Source organism: Rhinolophus sinicus, chromosome X (genome assembly GCF_036562045.2).
Source record: "Rhinolophus sinicus isolate RSC01 chromosome X, ASM3656204v1, whole genome shotgun sequence".
Taxonomy (NCBI): domain Eukaryota; kingdom Metazoa; phylum Chordata; class Mammalia; order Chiroptera; family Rhinolophidae; genus Rhinolophus; species Rhinolophus sinicus.
This window is the reverse complement of record NC_133768.1, coordinates 10,540,512-10,568,434: the sequence shown is the minus strand read 5'-3', so window position 1 is coordinate 10,568,434 and position 27,923 is coordinate 10,540,512. Positions and strand designations below refer to the sequence as shown.

General features: G+C 40.2%; 1 protein-coding gene across 2 annotated transcripts in view; it reads left to right on the top strand.

Annotated features, from left to right (window-relative positions):
• Positions 1–6,806: 6,806 nt before the first annotated feature.
• GPM6B (glycoprotein M6B) overlaps positions 6,807–27,923 on the top strand; it is a 152,809-nt gene continuing 131,692 nt past the window's right edge. The window contains exon 1 of one of the 2 annotated variants that reach the window (XM_019746289.2): positions 6,807–7,254. In XM_019746289.2, coding sequence (XP_019601848.2) covers positions 6,960–7,254 — 295 coding nt within the window. In that variant the 5' untranslated portion in view covers positions 6,807–6,959. The remainder of the gene's footprint in view (positions 7,255–27,923) is intronic. The other variant, XM_019746290.2, reaches the window with a different exon arrangement.

The window sequence follows — 27,923 nt, the reverse complement described above, 5'->3', positions numbered from 1 at the left end:
GCAAGGATGTGGAGAAATTGGGACTCTCAGACACTGATGATGGGAATGTAAAATGGTATAGCCACTGTGGAAGACATTATGAAAATTCCTCAAAAAGTTAAACATAGAATTACCACATGACCCAGCAATTCTACTAGGTGTATATACGTAAAAGAATTTAAAGCAAGGACTCGAACACATAGTTGTGCGCCAGTGTTCACAGCAGCATTATTCACAATAGCAAAAAGGTGGAAACAACTCAAATGTCCAGTAAATGAATGGATAAACAAATGGTGGCATAGCCATACAATGGAATATTATTCAGCTATACAAAAGGAATGAAGTATTGGTACATGCTACAACATTATGCTAAGTGAAAGAAGCCAAGACACAAAGGCCACCTAGTAAATGATTCCATTTATAAGAAATGTCCAGAATAGGCACATCCATTGAGACAGAAGTAAATAAGTGGTTGCCAGGGCCTGGAGGCAGGGGGATGGGGAGCGACTGCTAGATGGGTACAGAGTTTCCCTTTGGTCTGGTGAAAGGTTTTGGAACTAGATGGTGATGATGTTTGCACCACATTGTGGAAGTACTAAATGCCCTGAATTCTACACTTTAAAGTGGTTAATTTTATGTTGCGTGTATTTCACTTCAATAAAAACAAACAAAAATACATATTACTTAGAGTGTTTCCAAGGGAAGAAAGTTCCAACCTAACCAGCTGGAGATTTACACCTTATTTAGAGCTTCCTATTTGAAGAGGAACTTTGCAAGATTAGAGAAGGGCCACCACAGGAACACCAGGATGCTGAGAGATTTTTTCAAACCTTTCATAATGAAGAACAGTCAAAGGAGCTGGACCTCGCTTGGAATAAAAGGGGTCTCCCTCAGTGTCAGATGATGGAGGTTGGGAGACACACATCTTTGGGATGGAAAAGGTTTTACAATCACATTTGTTGAGAAATAATGGAAGTAAGCCCCCCGTCCTGAAAAATATTCAAATATACCCGAATAGCTAACAGCCACAGACTAGACACAATGGATTCCTGAATGCGGAGGACTGGACTGGATGAGTTATAAAGTTCCTTTAACTCATAAATTTTATGACACATTCCCAAGAACCACTTGAAAGGAAAGAGAAAAATCCTAGCCCAAAGAAACAGTTTTTCCAAGAGGCTACCACATTCATTATTATTAGGCAAATGGGAAGTGTGGGAGGAGTAAGAAAAATCATTGTCAGCTAATGAAAATGATGGGCTAATAATGAAATAATTTGGAGTGCTGCACTCGGTTCCATTTTAAATTTCATCTGCAAAAACACGGACACACTGTCAGATTAGCTATATTCTTTGGTGTTAGTTGTGAGTTCCTGATGCCCCACTGTGAACTCTGATCTAGATTCATGTATGTGGGTAATTCGGCCACAGTCCAAAAGAAGTGAGTATCCCAAGAATGACACAAGCATTAAAGGTGGACATAACCCACACTTGCAGATTGAAAGTCTCAGTACAAACCAAAGAAGAATCACTTGCCAATTGTTCTGCTTCAGAGAAAGACAGCATGAAATGACCTGTGTTTACAGGGAGCATCCACTTTCAGCCAGCTTTGAATCCAGGGCCCCCTGGGATGCAGCTGTGTTCTATTTTGCCTGCATGCTGCTCATTTCTAGCCTGCGACTCTGTAAGACCCATGGCAGGATATAGCCTTGTTCCCCGTTCTCTAAGCCACAGCTGAACTAGACACTGATTCTGAAAGGGGAACCCAGAACAGACCCCTGGCTGAGGCATTGCACTTGGCCCAGACCAGGGAGCTTACAATCCAGAAACATTTTCTATGGATGGTAACATAGTGGAGTAGACAGAGCTTGGATATGGGTAGAGCAGGCCTCAAATCTAAATCTAGATTTGCCCTATACTCAGTGTGCGACCTGGGACACATGACCTAATATCTCCAAGACCCAGTTTCCTCATCAAAGGAAACATGAAGAAAGGTCAAGACGTCTTAAGATAACCAATAAAGTGTGAGAGGGAATCTAGGGTCCTCACCTCGATGCTCAGGAAGGTCCCTGGGAGAGGACCAGGGGCTCAGAGGGCTGGGACACTCCATCTGTTACCTGCAGATGACTGGAAGAGCCACTTGAAGAGTCACGAAAGCCCCAGGGGAAGATTAGCTCCTTAAACATCTGGTAGGCAAAAATATCTTCCATCCTCAAGTTGAACATGGTAAAATGTAAGAGAAGGCAAAGTTGATCATCTCGGCAGTGCGTTCCTCTTATCTCAGCCTCCTCTCACTATCTGGACAGCCCTTCCTTGTAGGTCTTCTCGGCTCCCACCCCCGCCCCCCACTGCCCCTGCCTTGTAGAGCCCTACATACGTTGCACTTTTTGTCTGCATTTCTTCCATTCAACTTGCCAACTCTCAGGATGGCTGACATTTCTAATGTCTGTGTAAATGTAGGCATTTAGAAAACCATTTAGAGTCACACTCAAGGTGTGAGTGATCTTTAGTCTTTGGGGGTATTTGCAGTCTTAAAAGGCGTGCATTTAAACTCATTTTTTTTTTCTAATTGAACTGTCCAACTTCATAGGAAAGTTATTTTGTTAATTTCCTGTTGCTTCTTTCTGCATTGGCCTATTTTCTATTTGCTTACAAGTCAAGGCCACCTTACCCCCAACCCTCACCAATAAGTAAATAAACAAATGCAACACAGTATAATAGAAGAATGGAAATCAACAATGTCCTTCCACCCTTTAGAACAATGCAGAGCCAAGTGAGGGTTCCTCTGCCTGCCTAAAAGAAAATAAGGCAAAATTTTGGACCAGACACTTCCATTCCTTTTGGCACTGCGAAACCTCAGAATGCCCCCACCCTAAAGCTGCTTTCTGGTGACTCTGGCAATGCTTCAGGGTAAAAGGCAGAGACAAGAATTATAACATCATTAGCCACAACATCCACGTCAATAGCTACCATTTATTGAGCCCCAAATATTGAGTGCCTTACTAACATTATCTCCTTTAATTCCTACAACAACTATGTGAGGTATGCACTATAATTATTCCCATTTTACAGATAGGGTATGTGTGGAAGTAAGGTCTCAGGAGCCCAGAATGCATAGAACTACACACCCAACGGACACAGGTGCTTTATGTAAATATATCATATCTATTTCTATAAATAACACATACATATGATAACAAATAGAATAGTATGGCTTGATGAAAAACAGTCTCCCAGCCCTCCTTACAACCGGTGGCCTCACTTCCAGAAGCACACACTTGGCCCTGCCCAACTGCTAAGAAGTCCGGGAAATGTATTCCAACTGTGTGGCCAGTTAGAAGATACATGTTTGGTGAATAAGTAATAGTCTGTAGGGGTTCAGAACAGCCCTCTCCAAGATGTGCCACTTTGGCATGCGAAATATTTTGAGCTGAAGGCTATCAAGACCCTGCAGGCTCACAAGAAACTTTCACCTCTCCCTTAAAGAATTTACGTTACAGGCCTTGCCGATAAGAGTTATCACCAGAAATAACTTTTTATGACCCACCTGTATGGCAGGGCAAACTTCTATTTACTAAATATCTGCTCTTCTTATCATTTTGCAATGACCCTTTGAAGCCTCCAAGGCACCTAACCTCATCCCTAGTTCAGAATGCCTTGTATACCTCAATCACCCTTTCTGTCTCTGAACCTCCTGTGCATGTGAGGTTTCTCTCTCATGTATGTGGGGTTCCCATACATCCATATGTAATTAAATGTTATTTTCTCTTTTTTAAATTAAAGTTTATTGGGGTGACAATTGTTAGTAAAGTTACATAAGTTTCAGGTGTACAATTCTGTAATACGTTATCTATAAATCACATTGTGTGTTCACCACCCAGAGTCAGTTCTCCTTCCATCACCATATATTTGATCCCCTTTTACCCTCATCTACCACCCTCCTTCCCAGCCCTTACCCTCTGGTAACCACTAAGCTATTATCTATGTCTATGAGTTTTTGTTTGTCTTGTGCCTTTGTTATTTTCAATTTTATATACAACATATCAGTGAAATCATATGGTTCTTGACTTTTTCTGACTTATTTCACTTAGCATGATCATTTCAAGATCCATCCATTTTGTGCAAATGGCACTATTTCATCTTTTCTTATGGCAGAATAGTATTCCATTATGTATATATACCACACCTTCTTTATCCAATTTCCTCTTGTTAATCTGTCTCATGTTGATTTCATTATTAGACCAGATAAAAGACCCTAGTCTTTACCCACAATCTCTACCATAGGGTATTTTCTTCCAGTCTTTTTCACTACATAGATATGTACATACAAATATGACTCAGATTGTATTGTACCTTCAGCTTTTTTTTTTTTTTTTTTTAACAACTGAGCCATCCGGGAGGCCCACTGGCCCATGTGGGAATCGAACCGGCAGCCTTCAGAGTTAGGAGCACAGAGCTCTAACCGCCTGAGCCACCAGGCCGGCCCCTACCTTCAGCTTTTTATTCTGCTCTTAAAATTAAAAAAAATCTGAGCATTTTCCCACAATTTTTTCGAAACAGGGCTGCGTGATATACAATCATCTAGATTAAGGTTGCTCAATCTCAGCACTATTGACATTTGGGTGGGGGTAGATCATAAATCTTTGCTGTGGTGGGGCGCTCCTGTGCAGTGTAGGATATTTAGCAGCATCCCTGGCTTCCACCAGCCAGGTGCCAGTAGCACCCCCTCCCCAGATGTGACAACTAAAACTGTCTCCAGACATTGCCAAGTGTCTCCTGGTGGGGGGGGGGGGCGCCAAATCATCCACAGCTGAGAACCACTGAGCTAGGTCAACAATAATTTATATAATGACTTCCCTTCTATTGAACAGCTGTTGCTTTCTTTCTTGTTTTTGTTTTGTTTGCTATTCTATCTTGCTCTGTGATAAACATCTTTTTACATTAATTTTTACTGAAACAGTATTTCGTGAGGCTCTCTCCAGAAGCAGGATTATTAGGTCAGAGGCTATGAATATTTTTGTCTCTTGATTCATACTGCCAAATAGTTCTCCAGAAAGGATCTACCAATTTACTTGCCTACCTGCAAGGTAGTCTTGCTTGGTTTTTTAAAAGGTTTTAGTTACTTAATATGAGAAAAATGGTTTATTACTTTCAAATAGCTTTTCTTTGACTAGTAGTCAAATATGCATATTAGAGGCATCTTCCGCACCCTGTCTGTGGTAGTCTTGCTAATTTCCCAACTGCTGTTTTGTTTTTCTTAGGGGCTTGGGGGACAAGGGCTTATTGAAATCAGTCCACAACATTTCCAAAGTGAGTAAAAGTTTCTATTAAAATGTGGCTTTCCTTTGACATTGTGTACACACTTGCTGTAACTTGGTTTTTATCACAGCATCCCTAGTGTGACAAGCACTAATATTTGGACAGCTGTCATTTCTTTTCTTTGGTTAAAAAAAAAAAATCTAAGACTTCTAGGGAATGACAGAAAGTGGCCTAAAGGGTTTACTTTCATCTCAGTGCACAAAACCTTAAGAGTTCTTGCTCCTATAGTAGCTGAGTGAGGTCAGATCTTGCCCAAATACTATTTCAGATTGTTATGCCCAAGTCCCATTCCGTTGTTTTCACTGTCTCCTAGGGGCTGGCCATCCAGGATGTAGGAATCAACCAAACCAAACTTCCCGAAACCAGGATTTAGACTAAATTCCTCCTTGCCCCCACCCACTTCCCCCTTTGTCCCTGCCCTTGGCAGGCCATCCCAGTCACTGTCACCTGCAGTCGGATTCTCCCATACCAGTGCATTCAGACCTCCTTCAAATGGATTACTTTCCTATAACTGGGGGACAAAAGTTAAACCTATGAGCTCCCTGCTGTTTTATTACTGCATGAAGATTGGTTAGGAGTGACTGTTCCCCGGGGGATTGTGAAAATAAGCCAGTGATCCGCCTAGCACAAATCTCTGTCCTTTTATACAAAATATTATTACACTTTCTAGAGCTCTGCCTTGATAAAATCTTTCCTAATCCAATAAATTTCAGTAGATGAAATGTTTGCCTCCTCCACCCTTTCTCAGTCCTGACCCTCTTTCTTCTGACTTAAATGTCCCTTAAGTGTACTACGTACTGTTACTGTTTATGTAACCCTCGGTTCAAGTAACACGATGTATTTTCAAACCAATAAAGAAGCACAACATAAACTACCAGGGAGGACTGCTGGGCTCAGTAATGCCTCAGAAAGCATTAGCCGTAGAAAAACTGCAGGGTCTCAGAGCTACTCTAATACCCTTGGAAACAGGAAAATTCTTCTCTAAGGCGACAGAAAGAATTTAAACCCCGGACATGTTAAACCATTAATTCACTTCCAGGCTCAAGCGCGAGGCCCGAGAAGCGGTGATCTGGGTGAGTCTGCAACGCCTCCCAGAGCCTGCCAGGGGTGAACTTCCAGGGAGCAAGTGGGCTGGTTACGGTCACCAGCAAATCTGTCACCACCGCAGACCGGATAGCGCTGCCTCTGCCCTTCCAAGTCATTTGTTACCCACAAGTAACTCCAGTCCATGATGGCAACCTTGACTGCACATTGGAATCACCTGGGGAGCTTCTGAGCACGACTGCCTCGGTCACACCCACCGAGGCCCTGAGGAAATCGGGGTTCAAAAACTCCAACTGATTCCAACGCGCAACCAAGGTTGAAACCTGCTGAATTAAGTAACCACCCACAGCCCGTAAGTGAACAAATGGATCCGAAAATGTGGATTGAAGCAACATTGCCAAACACTGGGTATCCTTGAGGCAGTGTCCCGAGCCTCAGTTTCTTTATCTGCACAATGGGTGATGACAGACCAAAAAGCCCTTCCAGCTGAGAATTGTCTTTTCCGAGATCCTGGAAGCCCACTCCCCACTCTCCCTATCCCCCTCGCTGGCTTTTCCGGTTTCCACACCCCAGGGAGCTCGTTGTGGGGGTCCCAGGGGAAGCCGCGAGGTTGGCCCGATGCCTCCGCGTGCCTGCAGCGGGTTCGGGCCCTGCTGCGGGCGCACAAAGCCCCCGGCGCTGACGTCAGGGCCCCTCTCGGCGCGGCCGGCCCCCAGTGCAGGCGGAGCCGCGCCGTGCTCCCACCCCGGCCAGGGAACCAGCCAGGAGCCAGCCGCCAGCCGCCAGGCCAGCAGCCCAGCGAAGCCCGCCCGGAGCCCGGCCCGCGCACGTGCCCGCCCAACCTGCAAACTTGTGCCACCGGCTCTGCCGTCCCCGGGGAGCCCGCGCCCCTCCCGCCTGTCTCCAGCCATGGGTAAGCGAACGTGCTGGCCTCGCGCCACGGCCACGGCCACCGCCTCAAGCCCCCGCCCACCTACGCTCAGGTGGGGCCCCTTGGGGCACCTCCGCCACGAGGCCCAGGTGGGGGGGGCGGAGGATGGAAGTGGGAGGGGCGCGGCGCAGGTGTCCCCAACGCCCAGGTGCGCGTCCCTGCCTCATCTTGGGGGCGTAGGCGCCCTGGCTGCACACCGGCTGCACCCCCAGACAAGCATCTCACGGGAGGGAAGAGCGGGGCTCCCGGGAGGGTTTCAGAGAGAGCAGACGGAGCGTCCCGGGCGCCCGGCTCCTGCTTTATTTTGAGGGGTTGGTAGACAGCAGCTTCTCGCCGATTTCCCGGGACGCTCTCCTTCCCTATCGCCCGAGCTCCCAGCTCCGCGTCCGGTCCTGTCCCACCCTGCCGTGGTACTAGTGGCCTTAAACCCACTTGAAACAAACGCCCAGTTCCCCAAATCTCTCGGAAGACCTCACTGAAGAACCATGACTCTTGAAACCAGGAAGGTGAGAGGGGACAGGGACAGAACGGGACAGAGGGTTTCTTTTCTTTGTCCCCTGTTCAACTATCAAAATGCGGACCTGGCTGGGCGCAGGTGGAGACAGTGTGCCAAGCGGGTTCCAGTGCAGTTGGAAAATTGACTAGTAACGTTGATAGCCCAGCTCAGGAGACTGAAAATCTCCAACCTGGCCTGGGGCCGATGTTAGGCTGCTGGAGGATTCTGTCACCTCCTACGGTAACACCCCCAAATGCTGCGGTCAGCAACATGTGAAGTGGGGACTCGGTATCGGAAGGGAAACTCGTCGAGTGCAGTGGAAATCAACCTAATGCCGCTGCACCCCTGGATATGTGTGAGCGCTGTACTGGGGAACGGGTGTTCTCTCCCCGTTCTGTTATCCTTGTCGAGTGGCAGACAGACTCCAGCCACCAGCACCACAAAAGCCAGACTGAAGAGCCCCTCCGAAGCTTTTCTAATAAGGAAGTCAGTGGGTTTAACCATTGCGGGTTAATGGTGAGGGCTGGGGAATTCCCTGCCATTTACCCCCACCCTACATTCCCTCTGCTATTAAGTGTGTGTGTTTGTGTGCGGAGGGAGGGAATTTTGTGCCGATTAACATTTTGGATTAACATTTTGGTGACGCTGTAGTAAGGAGGGCACAGTGAAAGGAAGTACAAATAATTTTATGGTTAAATATTTTTAAATTTACTAGGTGATCAAAATATGAGAGGAAATAGGCCCCTGAATCCAACAGGAAAGTTTCTTACCAAGAAGTGAGGGGAGAGCTAGGGTAAAAATCCTTCCCGACCAGTAACTCTGGTTCCTACTTTCTCTTAATGCCCCGACATCACTCACCACTCTCTTTTAAATGAGGTTCAGACTCCAGAATCAGAGCTGCCCTCAGCCTGTAACTATTTTGGCATTACTTAGGGGCAGAGATGTTGAAGATACACAGAGGTGCAGTATTGAGGGAAGCATTAACAAATTTTCCTGAAATAAAATTATTTGTTTTTTTAATGCTAAGCTTTGGGATTTGTGTGGGCTAGAAATTGAGCCTCAAATTGCCACATGGACACCTTCTTGAGAATGGCTTTCACAATACCCCGGGCTTAGATGAGGGTTTTGTTTTTCAATAGGTGTGGAAGTTCTCATGAAGCAAATGCCCAAACCAGCGGCCTGTTCTCAAGGAAGTATTCCGTGTCTTGGACAATTGTTGGCTCTACACTTTAATTGCCAATTTATGTTAATTTGCACATACCTCACTGGTTCTGGCAGTAGCCTGGGTTTTAGTTTTTACAATAAAAAAAAGTTCCCTCATGCTAAAAAGGAAACACTGATTTTCTTTGGTAGGTTCTTAGTAAATACATCACAGGGCCATGAACTGGTTTTATTTTTCCAGATGTATTTAATTACCGAACATACCCTATGAATGTTTTAATTGAAATGATGTAATGCTGGGAAAATTCTGACCATTGGGCCATTGAGTTGGGACTTTGGTTTTTATACGTGTCACTTCCTTAACTTGGTATCAGTTAATTTCCTGGTAAAATGGGTGACGTTAGTGTAAATAAAAGCCCCTGCAGCCTCAAATTTTAAGGTATTCAAAGTCTTTAAGTTAAAAAAATAAAATAATGAGCAGTGGTGGTATGTACAATTTATCCTTCAATGCATCTTAAAACTTTTTTTATTGTTGAGCCAATTGATTTTTTTTTACAGCTTTGTTGGGCTACAATTCACATGTCCTTACAAGTCACACGTTTAAGTGTACGAAGTCAGTGATTTTTAGTATATTCAGACTTGTGCAACCACTACCACTATCTAACATCCTCATCGCCCCCCAAAGAAACCCTGGACCCAAGAGAAGTCACTCCCCATTGTCCCCTCCCACCTAGCCCCTAGCAACCACTAGTCTACTTTCTGTGGATTTGTCTATTCTGGATGGTTCATGTAAATGCAATGAGCCAATTGTTGTTTGCAGTGTGTTTGACTATTCAGTAACTTTGGTTGTTTTGCACAATGGGAAGATGTTGATGTATTGTTTGTATGCAGTACACCACCTAAATGAGTGTGATGAAACTAATTATTTCACTGGCTGAAGAGTTCCACATTTGGCCATTGTGCATATGCATGCACACACACACACACACACACACACACACACACACACACACATTCTCGATGTTGCTCTGGTTTTATCTGATGGGAAGTCATGTTGCCTAACAGAATTTTGATTCTGTTGCCTTGTTCATAGGCCTGAAGACATAGCAACTAAATGGACTCAGTCTAATAACCTCCTATAAGGCATTTGCGGAATATCCGGCCTGCTTTAATATGGATCTTGTATCCAGAGAGAAATGCTGATTTTGTTTCATTAGCTGCCTGTAATTTTAAATGAAAATTGCATGTGAAATGATCAGATACAGCAAAACAGCTAAGTAATTGTTTTGATCCATTTTGTGGTAAGGACGTTTTCATGAGGATTGTAACTTAAATGCACTCAAACACTTCACAAAATAGCATTTAAAAGATTGGTTTAGAGCAGTTCTTTAACTGTACTGTGCATACAGATCACCTGTGAGCTTATTAAAACAGCAGTTTCTGATTCAGTGGGCCTGGACAGGGCCTGAGTTTCTGTGTTCCTAGCAAGTTCCCAGGTGGTGCTGGTGCTCCTGGTTCCCAGGGCCAGGAAACTGAGGAAAAGCAGGGTGAGCCAGAGGCCCTGGGGTGCCCGCCCCAGCAACTCCGCTCACTTGCTATGTGACCTTGGGTACATCATTTTCTTAATCTCAGTTTACTACAAAATAAAAGCATTTGATGAAATTATTTATTTGGGCTCTTACAGATTGAAATGGGTGTGATTAGAAAAAAGAAATGAGAAGGCAATGTTATGCTTGAAAAACGTGAGAAAACAGCTCCCTAATTGTTTGAACACTTATTTGTTCCCATGAAACCAGCATCACAGCCATCATTTGTAGTTGCATCGAATGCTGGCATCTTGACATGCCTGCCAACAGGACAACTGGCCTTTCTCCAAGGAGACTGGTGGAGGAGTGCTTCCAGCTTTGGCTTCTCCTGCCCTCTTCTCTTTAGAGCTGGCTGTTTCACAGAGTCTTTCCTTCTCCCCACCCCCGTCCTGTCCACCCCCACCCCCATTCCCCTCACAGGGCCCACGCCACCTTCAGAGGCAAGACTCTGAAGGAAACACTGAGGATCCGTGCATACAACATTTGGTTCTGGAAGTTTGCTCAGGAATTCAGATGCAATTGGAGACAAAGGAATGCTATCCTGATGAATAGCTGGGCAGGAAGTATTCCCAGAATGTGCTAGCCTCCCTCCCTCTGAGTGTAAAGATCTAGTAACAGCCCACCCTTGGTCTTGGAGAGCTCCCTCAAGTCTCCCATGCAGACTGAAATTTTGAATAAACCTCATAGCCCAAAAGCACAGAGTACTGTTTGTGACAAACAGGAAGTAATTAATTATTTAGTATATTTTTGATTCAGAAAAAGGTCTTGCCCAAACCACTTGACCCCTCCAAGGGTTTCTTCAAGAAGATCCTTATCTGCCGCATCCAGGGTCAAGCAGTTAGATGGCTTATTGACAGTGCTGAAGTGGTGAATCATGAAGTGCCACAGTTGTGTCTTACACATTTAGTTAACTTTAAACATTAATTCACCAATGTTTTGTTGTAGTCTTTGCTTTGAGTGTGAGTCCTGGTTGGAATTCCTTGAAGTCTTTCTTATGTGTAAATCACAGCCAAAATTCATTCATTGGCTTCTGACTTCTAGTTTCAGATTCTTTTGCATTAGAATGAGAACTAAAGGCATCGGGAACCAATCTGTATGCACAGTCCTTTTATATCACTTATCCCACTCCCTTGAAACCTTTCAAACTGTCCTACCTGTACTTTTTTTTTGGCAACTGTTTTTCCCAGTGACTCCCCTTTATTAAGACTTTCCAAAGCAATCAGCTTGGTTTTCAAAGAAATAAAAAATATTTCTTTTGGCACTCATATTTTATTAGTTTGTGTAATATTGAATTAAAATTCATAATTGTAGTAACAAACAACTGGCATAAACAAGTTTAGGAACAAACACAACTGATTCTTCTTAGGTACACAATTCATCTGGTGGCAGAAGTCATCCACAGATATCCTGACAATAGCTCTGAGTCCAAGTTCCGTGGACAGTGGTCGGTGTGGTTTACAAAAAGAATAGAGAATATGGGGTAATTTAGTGGGTACATTAGGTGAACTTTAGAAAGTGAGCTTCTACTGTATTTTTAAGCCAATATCATCCATTTAATAATTTTAACATGATTTTCTGGTTACTATTAGCTGGCTTGTTAGTATTCTTGATATGCCTTCTTTTCTGTTCAAATACTAAATTTGTCAAACACAAAGATTCTTTTATTCATTGTTGTATCCCAATGTTCATTCCAATGATTAAGCGTATTCTAGGTGTTCGACAAATATTTGTTGAAAGGATAAGGGTTTGTCATATAAAATGTACTTTATTAAGGTCTATCTACATTATAAATGTATAGACTTCAAGGTATGTGAAATTATATTTATGTATTACAAACTATGATAAACTATACTAAAATTAAATAGGGCAAAAGACATCTATTGTTCTTTGATGCTATTAATACTTTTAGCACAGATTTTCATAGAATAACAGAATTCAGGGCTTGAAGTCACTTTAGAAGTAATTTGATTGCTGTAGGCATACAGACACGAAAACAACTTAAAGAGCAGTTTTGGTGTTGTCTCATTACTTTTATTTTTTTGCCTTTAGCTTTTTTCTTTTGATGCTATAAAATATTTTCCTCTCTCCGGTGAAAAATTCTTCCTTCTTGTGCTTGGAGTGAAGCACTATTTCAGTAAAATTCATTGTTGCCCTAGGGATTAAAAGGTAACAATAATCTTGTGTTTCCATTTTCACCTTGTGCATTTGGGTTAAATGAGTACCTGTTGTACTGCCATGCAAGTAGCATGTGCCAATCTCTAAGCCTTTGAGTTCCTGTTACATGCCCATCCCCATGGCGGCTCTCAGGGGAATATAAAACAGGTGCTCACTCAGCGAGCATTCAGAGTCCTGCTCAGATTAGGCAGGTACTGTGCTAAGTCTTGAAACAAAAAAAATGAATAAATGAATAAGACCCAGCCGAGGGGCAGATAAACTATAATAGGAGTAAGATCAAGGTTCTGTAGAATAATTTCCTCTGTCTGAAGGGAATATAAAGGGGGCGGGGTAACTGCCCTGGGGAGGCAGTTACCTTTGATCTGAGTCTTGAAGGATGAGCAGGATGACTGGTCAGTGTCTGGGAGATGACATCCCAGTCTCTGGGTACAGATGTGCAAAAGCAGGAGGCATGGCAGAGGCTGCTGCTTGGGCACACTGAGGAGTTGGGCATGGCCTGAATGTGGGGGCGAGGGGAGAGCTGAGGCTAGAAGAGAGGCCAGACCAGCAAAGAAGTTGCTCTTTAGTTACCCTGTTGGTCATAGAGAATCATGAAGAGATTTTAAGCAGGGAAGCAACAGCTGGAGGGAAATGACATTCCACCCGAGGAGAGAAAAGAAACCCACTGAGATGGAATCATTAGTGTCTAATTGCAAAATTCCAAATAAAAGTCTAGCAGGAGTTCTGAGAAGGGGGAGACCTTCTATCTTATATGAAGCTTCCAGAGGAGACTTGGATTTTAGGTGTGTTGAGAAGGGTGAGAAGGATTAGGGTAAATAAGGAAGTCAGGTAGGAGTGAGCAAGGTTTACTGGTGGGATCCTGAAGAAACTGGCCTGGCCATAGCAGAGAATAGGTGTGGGGTAAAATAGAAAATAAGATGGAGGAGGGGCACTAAAAGCCAGATAAGGAGTAACAAATTTTAACAGATTCCAAATGGACGCATGAAATGAATCTTGCGGAAATGTTTTTAATCTTGTCTATTGCCTCCTCCCTTTCAAAGGATAAATTGGAGAACAAAGGATGTGTGAGTCTTTCTGCATGGGAAGGGTGATCTTTAGTGTGATTGCAGAAGGGCTGGTGAAATGGAACCTGGTTCTTGTCTATTTGTTTATTTGATTATTAATTTTAAAAGTGGCATTATTTCTTCCTTAAATATTTGAAAGAATTCACCTGGGTCTGGAGTTTTCTTTGTGGAAATGTTTTGAATTATATTTGTTTAACAAGGATAGTACTTTCAGATTTCCTCTTTCTCTCTGTTTCAGTTTTGATAAATTGTATTTTTCAAGTACTTTTTCCATTTTATATGTTATTAACTTTATTGGTATAAAGTTGCGCATGTATTCTTGTATTATGTATTTAACCCTCTTATCTGTAGGATCAGTAGTGATGTTCCCCTGTTCATCCCTAGTGATACAGTTAATTTGTATTCTTTTCATTTTTATTGATCAATCTTGGCCATTTTAAAGTTTAGTAGGTTGATATTTACATTTGATAATTATATCTGATAGATCAGCTGACTACTTAAAAAAGGAGTGCATTTTCTAGTAATCAAAAAATAGGATTTTAATGTCTGGAAGTAAAAATTGCTTATTTGGTTAGAAACAAAATCTGCCAAGGGAAAAAGTACTTTTAAACCTGATCTTTTGAATTTTACTCTTAATTGCTGTATATGACTCAGTATATTTGAATTTGGTGTGACAAGCTCTATTGTAAATAACCTTGAGTTCGAATTATTGCATAGTATTTGCTTACATATTTATTTGTTTTCTGTGAACTGTTAGATTCTACTTTCTTCTTTGGACCAGATGGAGACAGATACTGAAATAAAAGAAATATTTTCTTCCCTTTCAAATGCACTTTTAAAGCATGGTTTCTCAACCTTGTCACTACTGACATTTTAGGTTGGATGATCCTTTGTTGTGAAGGGCTGTCGTGTGCACTGTAGGATGTTGAGCAGCATCCTTGGGCTCCACCAGTAGATGCCAGTAACACTCCCCTAGTTGTGACAACCAAAAATGTCTGCAAACATTGCCAAACAACAATCACCCCATTTTGAGAACCACTGATTTAGATTAAGAGGGATTGAAAACCTTTTGTGCTTCACAATGTTATAAAATCTGAGTAGTGGCATTATTGAGGACTTGGTTGAGCACATCTGCAGAATGGGAAGATCTCTGGTTTAAAAGGTGTCATCCTTCCAAAGGGATGCTTGGTTTTTCAAGCCGAAGGAAGTTTTGTGTTGTTTTTTTTTAACCTTATTTCAACATCACCAGAGAATCTGGAAATATAAGGGGAAGCCTTTCAGACCACCTAAATTCACGCTCTCTTTACAGTAAAATGGTACCTAAACCACCTCAATAATGAGACCAAACACCCCTGGGAATAGAGAGTGCCTGGTTTTCCTTGGTAACTTGTTCTGATGTTCAGTGCGCTTTATCAGAACAAGGAACTTGGTAACTTGTTCCTTGTTACCAAGGAATCTATATCAAGTTTGTTTCGCTTATTAAAATCATTTTCATCATCTTTTGTTCTCTTCATTAAGTAGAAAGACATCAAGGATCTTGTCCCACTTCTTAATTACCTTGATGGCCTTTCCAAATTTAGAATTCATCTCCTTAGCTATAATCAAATCTACCCAGAGTAAGCCTTTAAGGCAACCTTCCTGCACCTCCTGTTCCGTCCTTAGGGTCTGTAGTCATGGCTTCATTATGTTTTTCCATGTGTTTGAGAGATGCAGCAGTTGGAAGAGGAAGGACTGATTTCCCCATGTTGCTCACAGAGATCCTTTGCCAACAGTCAGTGATCTCCTTGCCCCCCATATCAACCCATCCCCCCAGATGGAGACCTCAAGCTGGTGTTCTCTTAGAGATCGGAGTGCCCTTGCAAAATAGTTCTAATGTAAAAAGAGCAGGAACGTTGGAAGTAAAGAGTAGACAGAGTCTAGAAAATCTTCTATTTTGTATGTGCATCAGGTCACTCTTTTAGGTTTAGGAATGTGATGTTTCACGTCGACTCCCTGAAAAGAATGTTTAAATGGTGGATTTTAAAATGGCAGCTTACATTCAGGCATCTGTTCCTTCGCACAAGGAACAAAGAATGAAGATGTAATTAGCAGAGAAATCCAGACCCTTCAGATAACTTTATTTGATGCAGTATTCTATTTTGCATTTTCCTTTTAGTTTTCTCATGTGGCATATTCTGACAATTTCCATGATAAGTAAAACAGGATTCAGAAAACTGAAGAGATGAATTGCCATTCCATGAATTATTACCATTTCGCAAGGCCACTATCCTAGATTACCAAAAACTGAGCTCTATCATAGAATGATATCTTGTCACAAATATTTTTAGATGTTTCGTAAGAGGCATGAATATTATAAATGATTTAAGAATGTGTTATTGAAGTATAACGTAGACCTTAAAAGTAGGCAAATCATAAGCATACACGGTGATAAATTTTTACAAACCAGTGCATAGATTAAGAAGCAGAATATTACCAGCCCCTCAGAAATCCCCCGCGTGCACTCTTTCAGGCCCCTCTGCCCAGGGGTACTCACTCCTACTTTCTGTCGACATAGTTTTGTCTGTTCTTGCACTTTATCTAAATGGAATCATACAGTATGAACTCTTATGTCTGGCAGCTTTTGATCAACATTAATAACATTATTTTCAAACTGGTGATGTTTGCTGTCCGAAAAATAGACCTGCTTCTAAATCATTATGGTTAAAAGCATTTATTAAATGCCTTTCTGCGCAGAGCTGTGCTAGGAAGTGCGTAAAACACTGGCTCCTACCTTCCATTTTAAGGGGAAAACATTGACAAAGCAGGTGTGAGAAGGACTTTGAAAATAATTGAGAGATGAGAATGGTACATGAAAAACGTGTACACAGCGGACGAGATTGCTAAGACAAGGCCTCCCCATTATCCCCCTCGAAATGGAAAATACATCATGAGAAGTGATGAATAAAGAGGAAGTTGTAGATGTCGTGTATTTATTCAGGATATGATCAGTATGAGTATTTTATGGCTTCAGGGTATAAGGATATAACAGATGTTGAGACCTCCCTCCATTAGTTTCCTGAAGAAGATGGAGTTTTAGAAATTGTCTGAATTAACAGTAGTTAGTGAACTGTTGGCTGGTTCCACGTGAAGTGCAGGTTTGCAAAGAGGGGTGAAGGCCTGATTTTGGTTTTCATCCTGAAATTTTTTAGAAATCGATATAGAACTGTTTTTTGCCAAAATAACTTCTTCTTGTGTTGTTTGGATTTAGGCAATAATAATCTGCCTTCATTTCTTCAGTGAGGAATTTTGTCATCTTGTTGACTGAAGTAATGATGTAGTCAGCAAAATGAATGCTTTGTCATCACATAAAGCTGGCTTCAAATTGTGTCACCACAATTGTGTCACCATTGCTTCCCAAGCAGTGGTATCAATTTATACTCCCACCAGTAGTGTATGAGCATATAGTAGTTTTTCTGTATCTTCACCAGCCTTTAGTATTGTCACAGTGTTTAATTTTTCAAAAATCTGATAGGTATAAAGTAGTATTTCATTGTTTCATGTTTTTTGTGTTGAACATCCCCAGAGAGGTTGAAACTTTTTGGTAGGTTATTGGCCATTTGGGTTTTCGCTTTCATTTATATCCTTATTTGTTTTTTTCTTTATTGATTTGTAGCAATTCTCTGTATATTCTAAATACTAACCCTTAGTTAAACATGTTGTCAATATCATCTTCTCTGTGGCTTATCTTTTAACTTTGTTGCACACATCTTTTGTTGTACTGAATTTTTTTTATTGTAATAAAGCCCTAATTATCAATCTCTTCCTTTAGTCTTTTATGATTTGTGCCTTGTTTTAAAATTGTTCCATCTCCAAGGTTATGAAGATGTACTTCTAGTCTAATGTATTTTAAAGTTTTTTAAAAGTATGCTTTTTCATTTTTCAGTCTTTATTCCATTAGGATTTTAGCTTTTTGGAATAGTGTGAGTTAGAAATCAGTCTTTATTTTATATTCCCTATACATAAACCACCACGTACATTAGTTCATTCTTTCCCCTGCTACCTTTATATAATACCATCTCTCATGTATTAAATTTTCCTACTGTATATGTATGTATATCTCTGGACTCCACTGTGTTCCTTTGGTCTGTTTTGCCATCCATGTGCTAATACACTGTCATACACTATCCGAATTCCTGTAGATTTATAATATGCCTGGATATCTCCTAGGAGAACTTTTCTCCTCTTCTTCTTCTTTAAAAGTGTCTGAGATATTCTTCATTTTTTGCTTTGGAATCAGCTTTTCATGTTCCACAAGCATCCCTGTTAGGATTTTGAGTGGGATTACAGTGGATTTACAGAATAATTTTCATGATAGTCACAGTGTTTACTATATTGAACCTTCCAATTGCATAAGTGGCATATCTCTTCATACAATTAGGTGGTCTTTTACATTACCCCAATAATTGTTTTGCACACCTTTAAATAATCTATTAAAGCCTTGTAGTTTCTGTGGCTTGTTTTAAAAGAGAAAATCCGCTAGGGTCAAATCTAATGCCATGGCATGTCATGGTTTCCTTCCATGGACCTGTGACTTCTGAAAGTGCAGCTGAGTGGACAAACTTGTTCAGATTAGCACAGAAGCTGTAGGGGAAGCCGGTTCTGAGTTATCACGGACCAGCCTGGTCTTTAAGAACTGAAGTGAAGTGAGAGATTTTTACTTAAACCAACTCTTGACATACTATAATAAGATAAGAAAATGAAACCCTCAATATGTTAAAATGTGGATTTCTTCTAAAAGAAAAATATGACCTGATTTGCTCCATTACAAAGACCAAGTTTACATTCAAGATGCAAATTTTTAGTTGAAAGAGAAAGGAAAAAACGCCCATTTTCCACCAGTATCTTAGAGCAATGCAGCTAAGATTACGCTAGAATTATTTAAACGTGGCTCTTTTGTTGGAAGTTACTCCCATGTTTGGTGATGTTACTCGTGAAAATAAACTTTTATTCATCAGGATTACCTAGCTTCCCTAAGTAGTTTAATGGAGAACATTCCCTGGGATATTTTTACATAGCTGCTCATCCTGCAAAGAAGAGGCCGGCATTGGGCTGAAGCTCCAGCTTGATTTATTCTGGAAGTAGTTTACTCAGACGTCGAATGAGATTATATACGCGGCTGTTACCCATCACTTCACAGAAATATTCTTCCACAAGGCTTCAAACTTTTATTTACTTGGAGGTAACAGAAATCACAAATGTAAATTCTCCGAAAACATATCTTTGGAAATGCAATTTTCAGTAGTGTTGTTACTCCCTTATTGTTGATGATGATGGCCAGAACAAAACCCTCTCTCTCTCTCTCTCTCTCTGTCTCTCTCTTTCCCCACCCCCTCCAGACATTTAGATTTGACAAATTCTGAAAGCCCCCAATCATAAGAATCCATTCTTAACATTCACTTCATTCTGTCTTATGTTTTTGTCTTGATGTAATCTCTCAATGTAGAAACTCTAGAATTTGAAACTGAAGTTTAAATTTGGACATAAAGGCTAAGTTAGTTTGACTTTTTATCATCTTATTTTAGCATTTAGGAATTTGAGCAAAAATGGCGGTATTTCTACTTGGTGATTGACTTGCCATCTCCTCAGCCTAACACGACAAGGAAGCTATCATTAAAAAGAAAAAGAAAACTTCTGACCAGGGTAACTGTGACATAGAGTGGGTTGTTGCTTAGAAATCTCTACTTGGTCAGTGGCTTGAAGATGGGCAGGCTCTTTTCTTTCCTCAGTGTGGAGAGGCAGTATTTGGAGAGTCAGGCACACATTCATGGAGGCCAGAGATACTGTTAAACATCCTACAATGCACAGGGCCCACCCATCCCCCCAAGAGTCATCTGGCCCCAAATGTCAAGAGCACCACCATTGGGAAATACTGACTTAGACTGAACTTTTGAATTTATGAAAGACATTCTTTGTAGACCTTTAAGACATATAGCACATGGGAAAGTTTGGGATTTGGACTGAAACAGGGCAAGACACTCTGGACACCAAATAAAGGGACCCAGGTATAGAAGGAGATGCCTAGTTCGGAAGGTGCCTTTCTGAAGGGGAACCTTCAACACAAGCCTCTTTGATGCGAACAAACCTAGTCCTGGATGTCACTAATTACTGGAGCTGATATGGACCTACTTGTTTAATTCAGTTGATATCCATTAAACTCTTACCATGAACAAGGCATTCTTTGTAATAAGAATAATGAAACAAATGATAATAGCGGGTCTGATATAAAACTGAATCATAATTAGCTTTGGAAAATGCTTTTTACCTGAAAGATCTTATTTATTATCTCAGCCTCTTTCTAGAATACTCAAATATTCATGTAACAAAAGAAAATAGCAGAGAACATTGAAATGAGCAAATAGTTTTTCCATTCACCATTTCATTTCAAGCAATAGATTTAAACGTCTTATTTTCTCCTAAGAGCTGATGCTAATGAACAGTAGCAACGGCTGGTTTAAGTATCAAATTTCCGACTTTCCCAATCCTGAAGATCTTAAGTTGAGACACATGAAAGAGACGACATTTGACAATTTTTTGACATATAAATTTGGCATTTTAATATGGTTCAGTCTAATACAGCCTAGCTGTCCAATACGCTAAAAAGAAGGTAGCGGCCTAAATATTCTGTCCTGGGGGCTACTCCCAGCCTGGTATTACAGTGAGACAAAAGAAGTACACATTCATTTTTTTCCCGAAACTTTGCAGAGGAGGCAATTGCCTCATTTTGATTAATCTTCAAAGGACTCTGGCTTTGGGTTTCTAAAAAAACCTAAACCCCCAAACCTTTAGTTACCCTCACAAACAGTTAAGAACCAAAGAATGCTGTTCTTCAGCGAATCCTTTGGTGAAGCAAAGAGTCATCCCCTAATTTATCTCCTCTGTAAATGTGGGTTTGTGTGCTCCGTTTTCTTCAAGTATGTGGTACATCTGTCTGGGTAATTGCTGCATATGAGATGGAGGAAGTTCTCCAGTTATGTTCAGTCTCTTATTTCACTTATATTTAACAAGTGCTTCTTGGTGGCTTAATATTGGCATAGAAAATTAACTATAGTTGACAATTGCAGGAGAGTTTTTCCTCCATATTTTTAGTTGAAATTGGTAAAAATATGGTCATTTCCAGGTGTCAAATGTTTATGTCCATACAGTTTAATTATTTCTAAACATATTTATATCTGTCTTACTATGGGTTTTCAATTGGTACATCTGACTTTAACATCTTTGTGAGAAAAATCCAGTATAATTTCACTTACTGAGATTTCTACACAGGAAAGTCTTATTCTTTAGTATTGTGTCTATAAAACTGCTAAACAGTCATGAGCTTTACTTGAAATAAACATAAAATTGCTCTTTGAGGGTAACATTGAGAATGGGGAAACCTGTACTTTAGTTTCTTAGAATTAAGAGTTTATCCTAATATGAAACATCCAGTAATCACAACCTTGTTTATTATAGTACTTATCTTTATATTTGAAAGCAGGTGTTTATTCATGAAAATATTATCAAATAAAAATCACAGAGCCACATATTGGTCAGTAGAAAACTCTCTTCTTTTCACCTCCCACCCCCACCTCCAGTCCTTTTCCGTAATCTCTCTTTATGATGTTCATCATACTGGTATACGGTGATTTGACATCTCTGATAAAAGGTCTGGCCTTTCTTGACCCTTCCCTGAAGTTGAAGAGAGTTTAGATAGCTTCTCCAAATAAGTAAATAAAGGAAGTTGAGAAGTTAAGGAAGTAAGAGACCATGAAAGGAAACAAAGATTTGCCCCACTGTAGATTGTCTGCTCAGGTAACTGGGAGTTGTCTCTGCTTCTATGCCCATGAGGCAATGTCTCTATAATGCTGCAGAGAAGGTCTAACATTTTGTCATTGTCACAGTCAGCTACAGAGATGCCTAGGGAGAAAGAAGACTTAACAGCTGAAGTCCAAGCTCTGAACGTCCATGGTGGTTATCTGCTATGATGTTGCTGCTTTGTTGATATTATCAAAGGTATTATTAGAGACATAGCATGTTTTACCAGCCAGCTTCCCAACTTCCATTGTGCACATTCACTGTCCAAGTGCAGTTGTAAATGCAAGAACTATAGTGGTGAATAAGAGAGTCCTTGGCCTTGAGGAAGAGCTCACAGCCTGGTGGGAGAAAAACCATGATAAGGATTAAAAGCAAAACAACAGGAATGTGTTCAAAAAAGCATTGTATTCTGGTGATACAATGGTACCAATTCTGGTCTACATTCCTGCCACATATATTACCATAGAGTAGGCATTTCTGTCTTCTTTGACATAGTAGCTGGCTATTCTAATGACAGTATTAACAAGTTTCAGATTTAATTTTATCTTAATGATGCTGCTTTTACAAGTGAACGTCCTGCTGAACACCCAAGTATTCACTTGGGGAGAATCAGACCTTTGAAAAAGGGCATTTTCTGAATGTAACAAATTATCATTGCTACATTAATGCAATTAGGAAAATAGATATAGTTGGTAATAAAACTGATCAAAACCATAGTTGTGTCATAGAATTAAATTATAAATGATGTCAGTAACAATAATAACATACTGAAACATCATCGTTACATGATGCTTCTTTCTTTAGAAGCCTAGAGACACCATTGAAGGAACCTGAAAGCTATTAATAATTAAGGTGTTGCTTGAATGAATGCCTGACAAATTCTAGTCTCTTACATAGCTTAATCTTAAGTGGAATGCCTCATTTAATTATTTCTATAATTTTATTACCTATGAAAACTTATCTTTAGAGTAGAGGAGATAGGGTATATGTTATTGTTGCCATGGTAACTTTGTACTTAAAATGGCAGGCTGTGCTTCCTTGGTTGAAAAATATCTACAGTTTGATTGCTCATAAAAATCTCTACTCATAATTTTCTCACATCCAATAAGTCACTCCTCATTTAACTGGCATTTCAGCGAATGACTTGATCACATAAGTTGTTTTGACAAATACCAGAAGTTATTACTATAGGGCACTAAAGGTATTTTAAATTTCCATCATTTAAAAATTTGAATATTTAAAAAATAGCTTACATGTGTTCTTACCATGGTTAATGGAGTAAAACAACCTTCACTGTTTGGTTCTTGATACTTGAGGAACTCGGGAAGAATTGTAATTCGGCTCCATATGGGTCTCTTTGGTTAGCAGAAAGTATTGAGGTGGAAGTGCCCGCTTCTCACTTGAGTCCCTGCAATGCTAGACTTAAATATTTCAGTCTATTTCTATTTTCCCTGTGCTGTCATGGAGCTCCCATTATAGCCAATATGCTGCTATGTTTTATTTTATTTTTTGAAGATGGAACGTCCTTAAAACACACACACATGAGTTAATAAATGAATATATGTTCTTTGTAAACTAAATTAAGCAGTTCTGAATGCTGCATTATTTTCCATGCAGTAGCCTGGAGTGGGTGCCCAGGAGATTTGTGGAGTAGACTTTGTGGCAGCTGTTGACCACTCAGTGTTTTTTTTGTTTTTGTTTACAATTTTTGGGGGGAATATTGGGAAACAGTGTGTTTCTCCAGAGGCAATCAGCTCCAAGTCGTTGTCCTTCAATCCAGTTATGGAGGACGCAGCTCAGCTCCAAGTCCAGTTGCCATTTTAAATCTTAGTTGCAGGGGACGGGGCACAGCCCACCATCCCAAGTGGGAATTGAACCGACAGCCTTGTTGTTGAGAGCTCGTGTTCCAACCAACTGAGCCATCCGGCCACCCCCACCCTGAGTGTTTTTATACTTGACTATTTTGCAAATGACTGAGGCTTCCAGAACATTTCAAGTTCTGGATAAGTGGGGAATAACAATTTCTGTAAATGTATCCGTGCATAAATTGCATTCTGGATCCACATTGGTAATAGAAATCTGTCCTACTTTGAAAGACATAGGCAATAGCAACAATGCTTTTCTTTTTTCTTTTTTTTTTTATCTCCATTCCAAAAACTTGGAGGCAGTATAGGGAGGAGTACTGCTTCTACCATGAGCTTCTCTTTGATCCATTTCTTTCTTTCTGGAACTCTTTCATTGGCAGTGTGTTTGTATTTCTATGTTAGCATCCTTTTTTGATGGCACTAACAAGCTCCCTTGGTCACTGAGAAAATAAAATTATAGTTCAAAGTCTTGTCAGGCAGGTCCAGAGACTGCTGCCTTAGGCACCCCTCATGTTCTGTGCCCACATGCCACATCCCCCTCCTGGGGTTGGGCCAGAGCAGCTGAAGATCCTGCTGGGCGTTTCAGAACCCCGTAGGGCATATTTAAGTGGCAGATGCACTTAATTATTAGGTATATTACAAATGCAGGAGAATAAGCTTTGATGAGGTTTTGAACTCGGGACAGAAGGGCACTTTGTTTTTATGAATCAACTTGGTTTTCACAGAAATCAAAATATTTGTGTAAATCAGTCAAGAGATGGAGATACACAAACATATATATATATGTGTGTGTGTATATATATACCTATTATATATAAAATGAATTTATATGTTATATATAACATACATGTATGCAGACAGACCTGTGTGCATATATATGTTGTATGTATAACATACATACCTGTTGTATACAAATATACACATATATGGTACATACACGTATATGTATACACACCTATATAATACACACATACACACACATATATAAAACATTTACTGAGTCCATATTATGCGTGGGCACTCTTCTAAATGTTTTACCTGCATCAACCAATGTAATTCTCACCATTTCACAGATATGACCACTGAGGTTACAGAGCCAGAGAGTGGCAAGGCCAGTATTTGAACCCCAGCATGCTGGCTCCATCTCTGTTCCTCACCCCCTCTTGATGGAAGTGGTGCAGTCGATATAATTTAAGGTTAAGGTGACTTGGTTTGTTGGGTATTGATGCTGACAGGGGACCTTGGGGGGGATGGGGGTGAAGAGAGAGAGAGAGAGAGAGAGAGAGAGAGAGAGAGAGAGAGAGAGAAAGGGAGAAAGGAGAATGCCATTTCTACTACCTATTTTCTTCTGCCAGTGTAGGGAAGGGAATAAGAAAACCTGTGGCTCATGTGTTTCAGTGGTCTGGTGGCACATTTTTGATGGTGGGTTAAGTTTTTGGAAAGTGGTTACAATCAGTTGGGCCAGATCCAGTGAGTAAGGTGAGCGACCAACCTGAGGACTGCCATTTTGGGACCCAGTAAAATAATGTAAATTGTTTATTTTCTCTGGAGATACTTTAGCAGCACTGTTGGATGCAAGGTGGCTTGGAAGAACAGTTCTTTGCACATACTTTTATAATTATTTTTAAGAACAAAACACACATCATTTTATTACTTGTTATACTAACTAGCTAGGTTATAGGTTTATGTACTATAATGGAACCCCCCCCAAATGTTAATAATAACTTCAGCATGCCAGTTGTTTCCTTTCCTCTGATGTAAAAATTCTGGCTGGTATAGTGGTTCTCCTCCAAAAAGGAGTTAGAGACCTAGGCTCTGTCTTGTTGTTCTGTCATACTCAAGACTTGGCTTCCATTTCATGGTCCAAGATGGTTGCCATAACTCCTGCCATCACTTTCACATTCCTGCTAATAAGAAGAAGACTAAAGTTGGGCAAATCCTTCTCTTTAAGGCCATTCTGTGGAAGTTGCACATGTCACTTCTGCTCATACCCTAATAACTAGAACTTGGTCACACCTATGATCACACCTAACTGCAAGTGATTCTGGGAAACATAATTTTTAGCTGGTCAGCTAAGCTAAAAATGTTATTATTGTAGAACAGGAGGGCATACATATTGGAAAACAGGAAGCAGTGCCTGCCACACTTACATAATAAAAGAAGTAAAATTGGTGAAAACATATAACGTAAACCTTCAGAATTTAAATCTCAAATGTCGGAATAATTTTATTTTTATTTCAGAATGATATGTTTAACATTACAAATGTAAAACTTTAAAAAATCCATATGGCCTATTGTTATAACTATTACTAAATCCATAGTGGACAAAAGGAAGAGTTTTTCAGGTAGTTAATAGTGTTAGCACATTTTGAATATAAATTCCCTTACTTTGTGAAATGCTCCAAATTTAAGACTGTAAACAAGATAGAACAAGAAGATACTGAAGTGTTTATTAACATTTGAGCAATATATTAGAGGCTTGACTCACTCCCTGCTTTCGATTCACATTTGGCTAGTGTAAATTGAGGAAAACACGTTTTATAATATAAAAGTATCCTTATTTGAAGTTACATTCAACATTCAGGCAGAATCCTACCTCAAGATCGAGGTAGTGGTTTAAAAGAACAGAAGGTCTGGAATGTGCTGTGATTGTCTTATAATTTTTATTTAAAGTAATATTTAACATCTCCCTACATATTAATTAATTAAAAGCACATAGCTTTCAACCCTCCAAAGTTTTGAGTATAAATATTTAATACTTTTTATCTAAATAAAAAGTAACTAAGATATATACTATATTTTCCTCGCACTGATATAAGATGGATTCCATGATTTTCTCATTCCATATGGCGTTTTCTTCAGGCCAAGATGTGGAAATAAAATAAACAGATTAAACTGGAAATTTTTAATCTTCCTCTTATAGTAACCATATGGAAAGTCAATTTTAAATAAACAAAACTGGATCGAGTACAGAAAGTGATGATTATCTTACTAGCATGCCTCAGATGAGGTGACCATTTCTTACAATGTCCCATCCTTCCACTGATGAAAGCAGGAATTCTTGCTAAATTTTTTAAGCTAAATACCCCAGCTTTTTCTTTCATTCTATAACTTTAGTGCTCTCTTTTGCCTTCACATTATTGGCTTCCCTATGTAGATGAGCATGCTAACTTTTTGTTTTTTCAAATTTGAAAACACATTGACCTTCTTTCAGTTGTGTCGATCAAAAGGATTGCTTCAAAAGCATGTTTTTTCCTAGTGTTTTACTTAATAATTCTATGCACAAACTTCATATAAACGTCAAAATCATAGGGAACAAAAGTAATGATTTGGGGGGCAAAGGTAGGTTTCTGCAATGGATTTTAGATGCTAATAAAGCATTCTGTGTAAAAATTGCTTTAAACAATGACAATTAAATCTTTTATTGGTTCAGCATTACTTTGCTCTCTGAACTTATAGAGATATTTTTAGCAGTGGAACATACATCAATAGAGAAACTGCAGAAAAAATTGTTGTATTTTCCTCCATGGGAAACAGTGCTTTCCAGAATTTAATTTTAGAAGTAGGAAGTGTGGGGAAGGAAGAAACTTTCTTCTACCCTCCTAAGTTCTTCCAGCTGGCCTAATAATCAAATAGATATGAGACAGATTAGCAAGAGAAAATGACCACATTTAATTTCATACAGATGTATGGGAACCCTGCATACATGACAGTCAGAGACAGAAAGGGAATATGGGTATATATGACATTCTGAGCTAGGGATGAGGTAATGCACCTTGGGGCTTCCATTGCAGAGAAAGCACATGTTCAGTAAGTATTAGTTTGCCCCGCCATATAGGTAGGTTAAAAGTCATTTCTGGTGATAACTCTTGTCATGGGTTAGACTCCTAATTTAAATTCTTCTAGATAGTTAAGTGGGGGATGGCAAAAGTTTCTCATGAACCCACAGGGTCAAAATAATACCACTGAGGCACATCTTGGGGTGACTTGTTCTGAACCCCTACAGAAACCAATATTTTGGATTTTATTTTTGGATATACTACCTGTTAAGCCTATGACTATTTGGTAAGATTGTTCACCTTTATCTTGGCCTCAGTTTTCTCAGCTAGGAAAAGAAAATGGTGAAAGAACAAGGAAACAATGAACATCCTACGTGTTTGGTGACTGGGGAAGGACTTGAGGTGGTCATGTCTTAAGTTTCAGTTTGCAGCAGTATGTCAGGCAGACCAGGCGATTGGCAACTGGTCAGTGGGCTTCACATTTGCCTTATCTTGAGACCTTTTCCAGCTCTTTGGAAACAAACTATATCCTCAATGTGTAAGAAAATGTGTGATGGCTTTTCTTCAGGAAATATTTTCCTTGATTACATTTTGTGAATCACATATTCCAATTTATAGCCGAGTCTGCTGTGGTGAAATTGCCAGGCAAACACCCAGTAAGATCACAGAGCTCATGCTTCTATAAACCCCTTGGT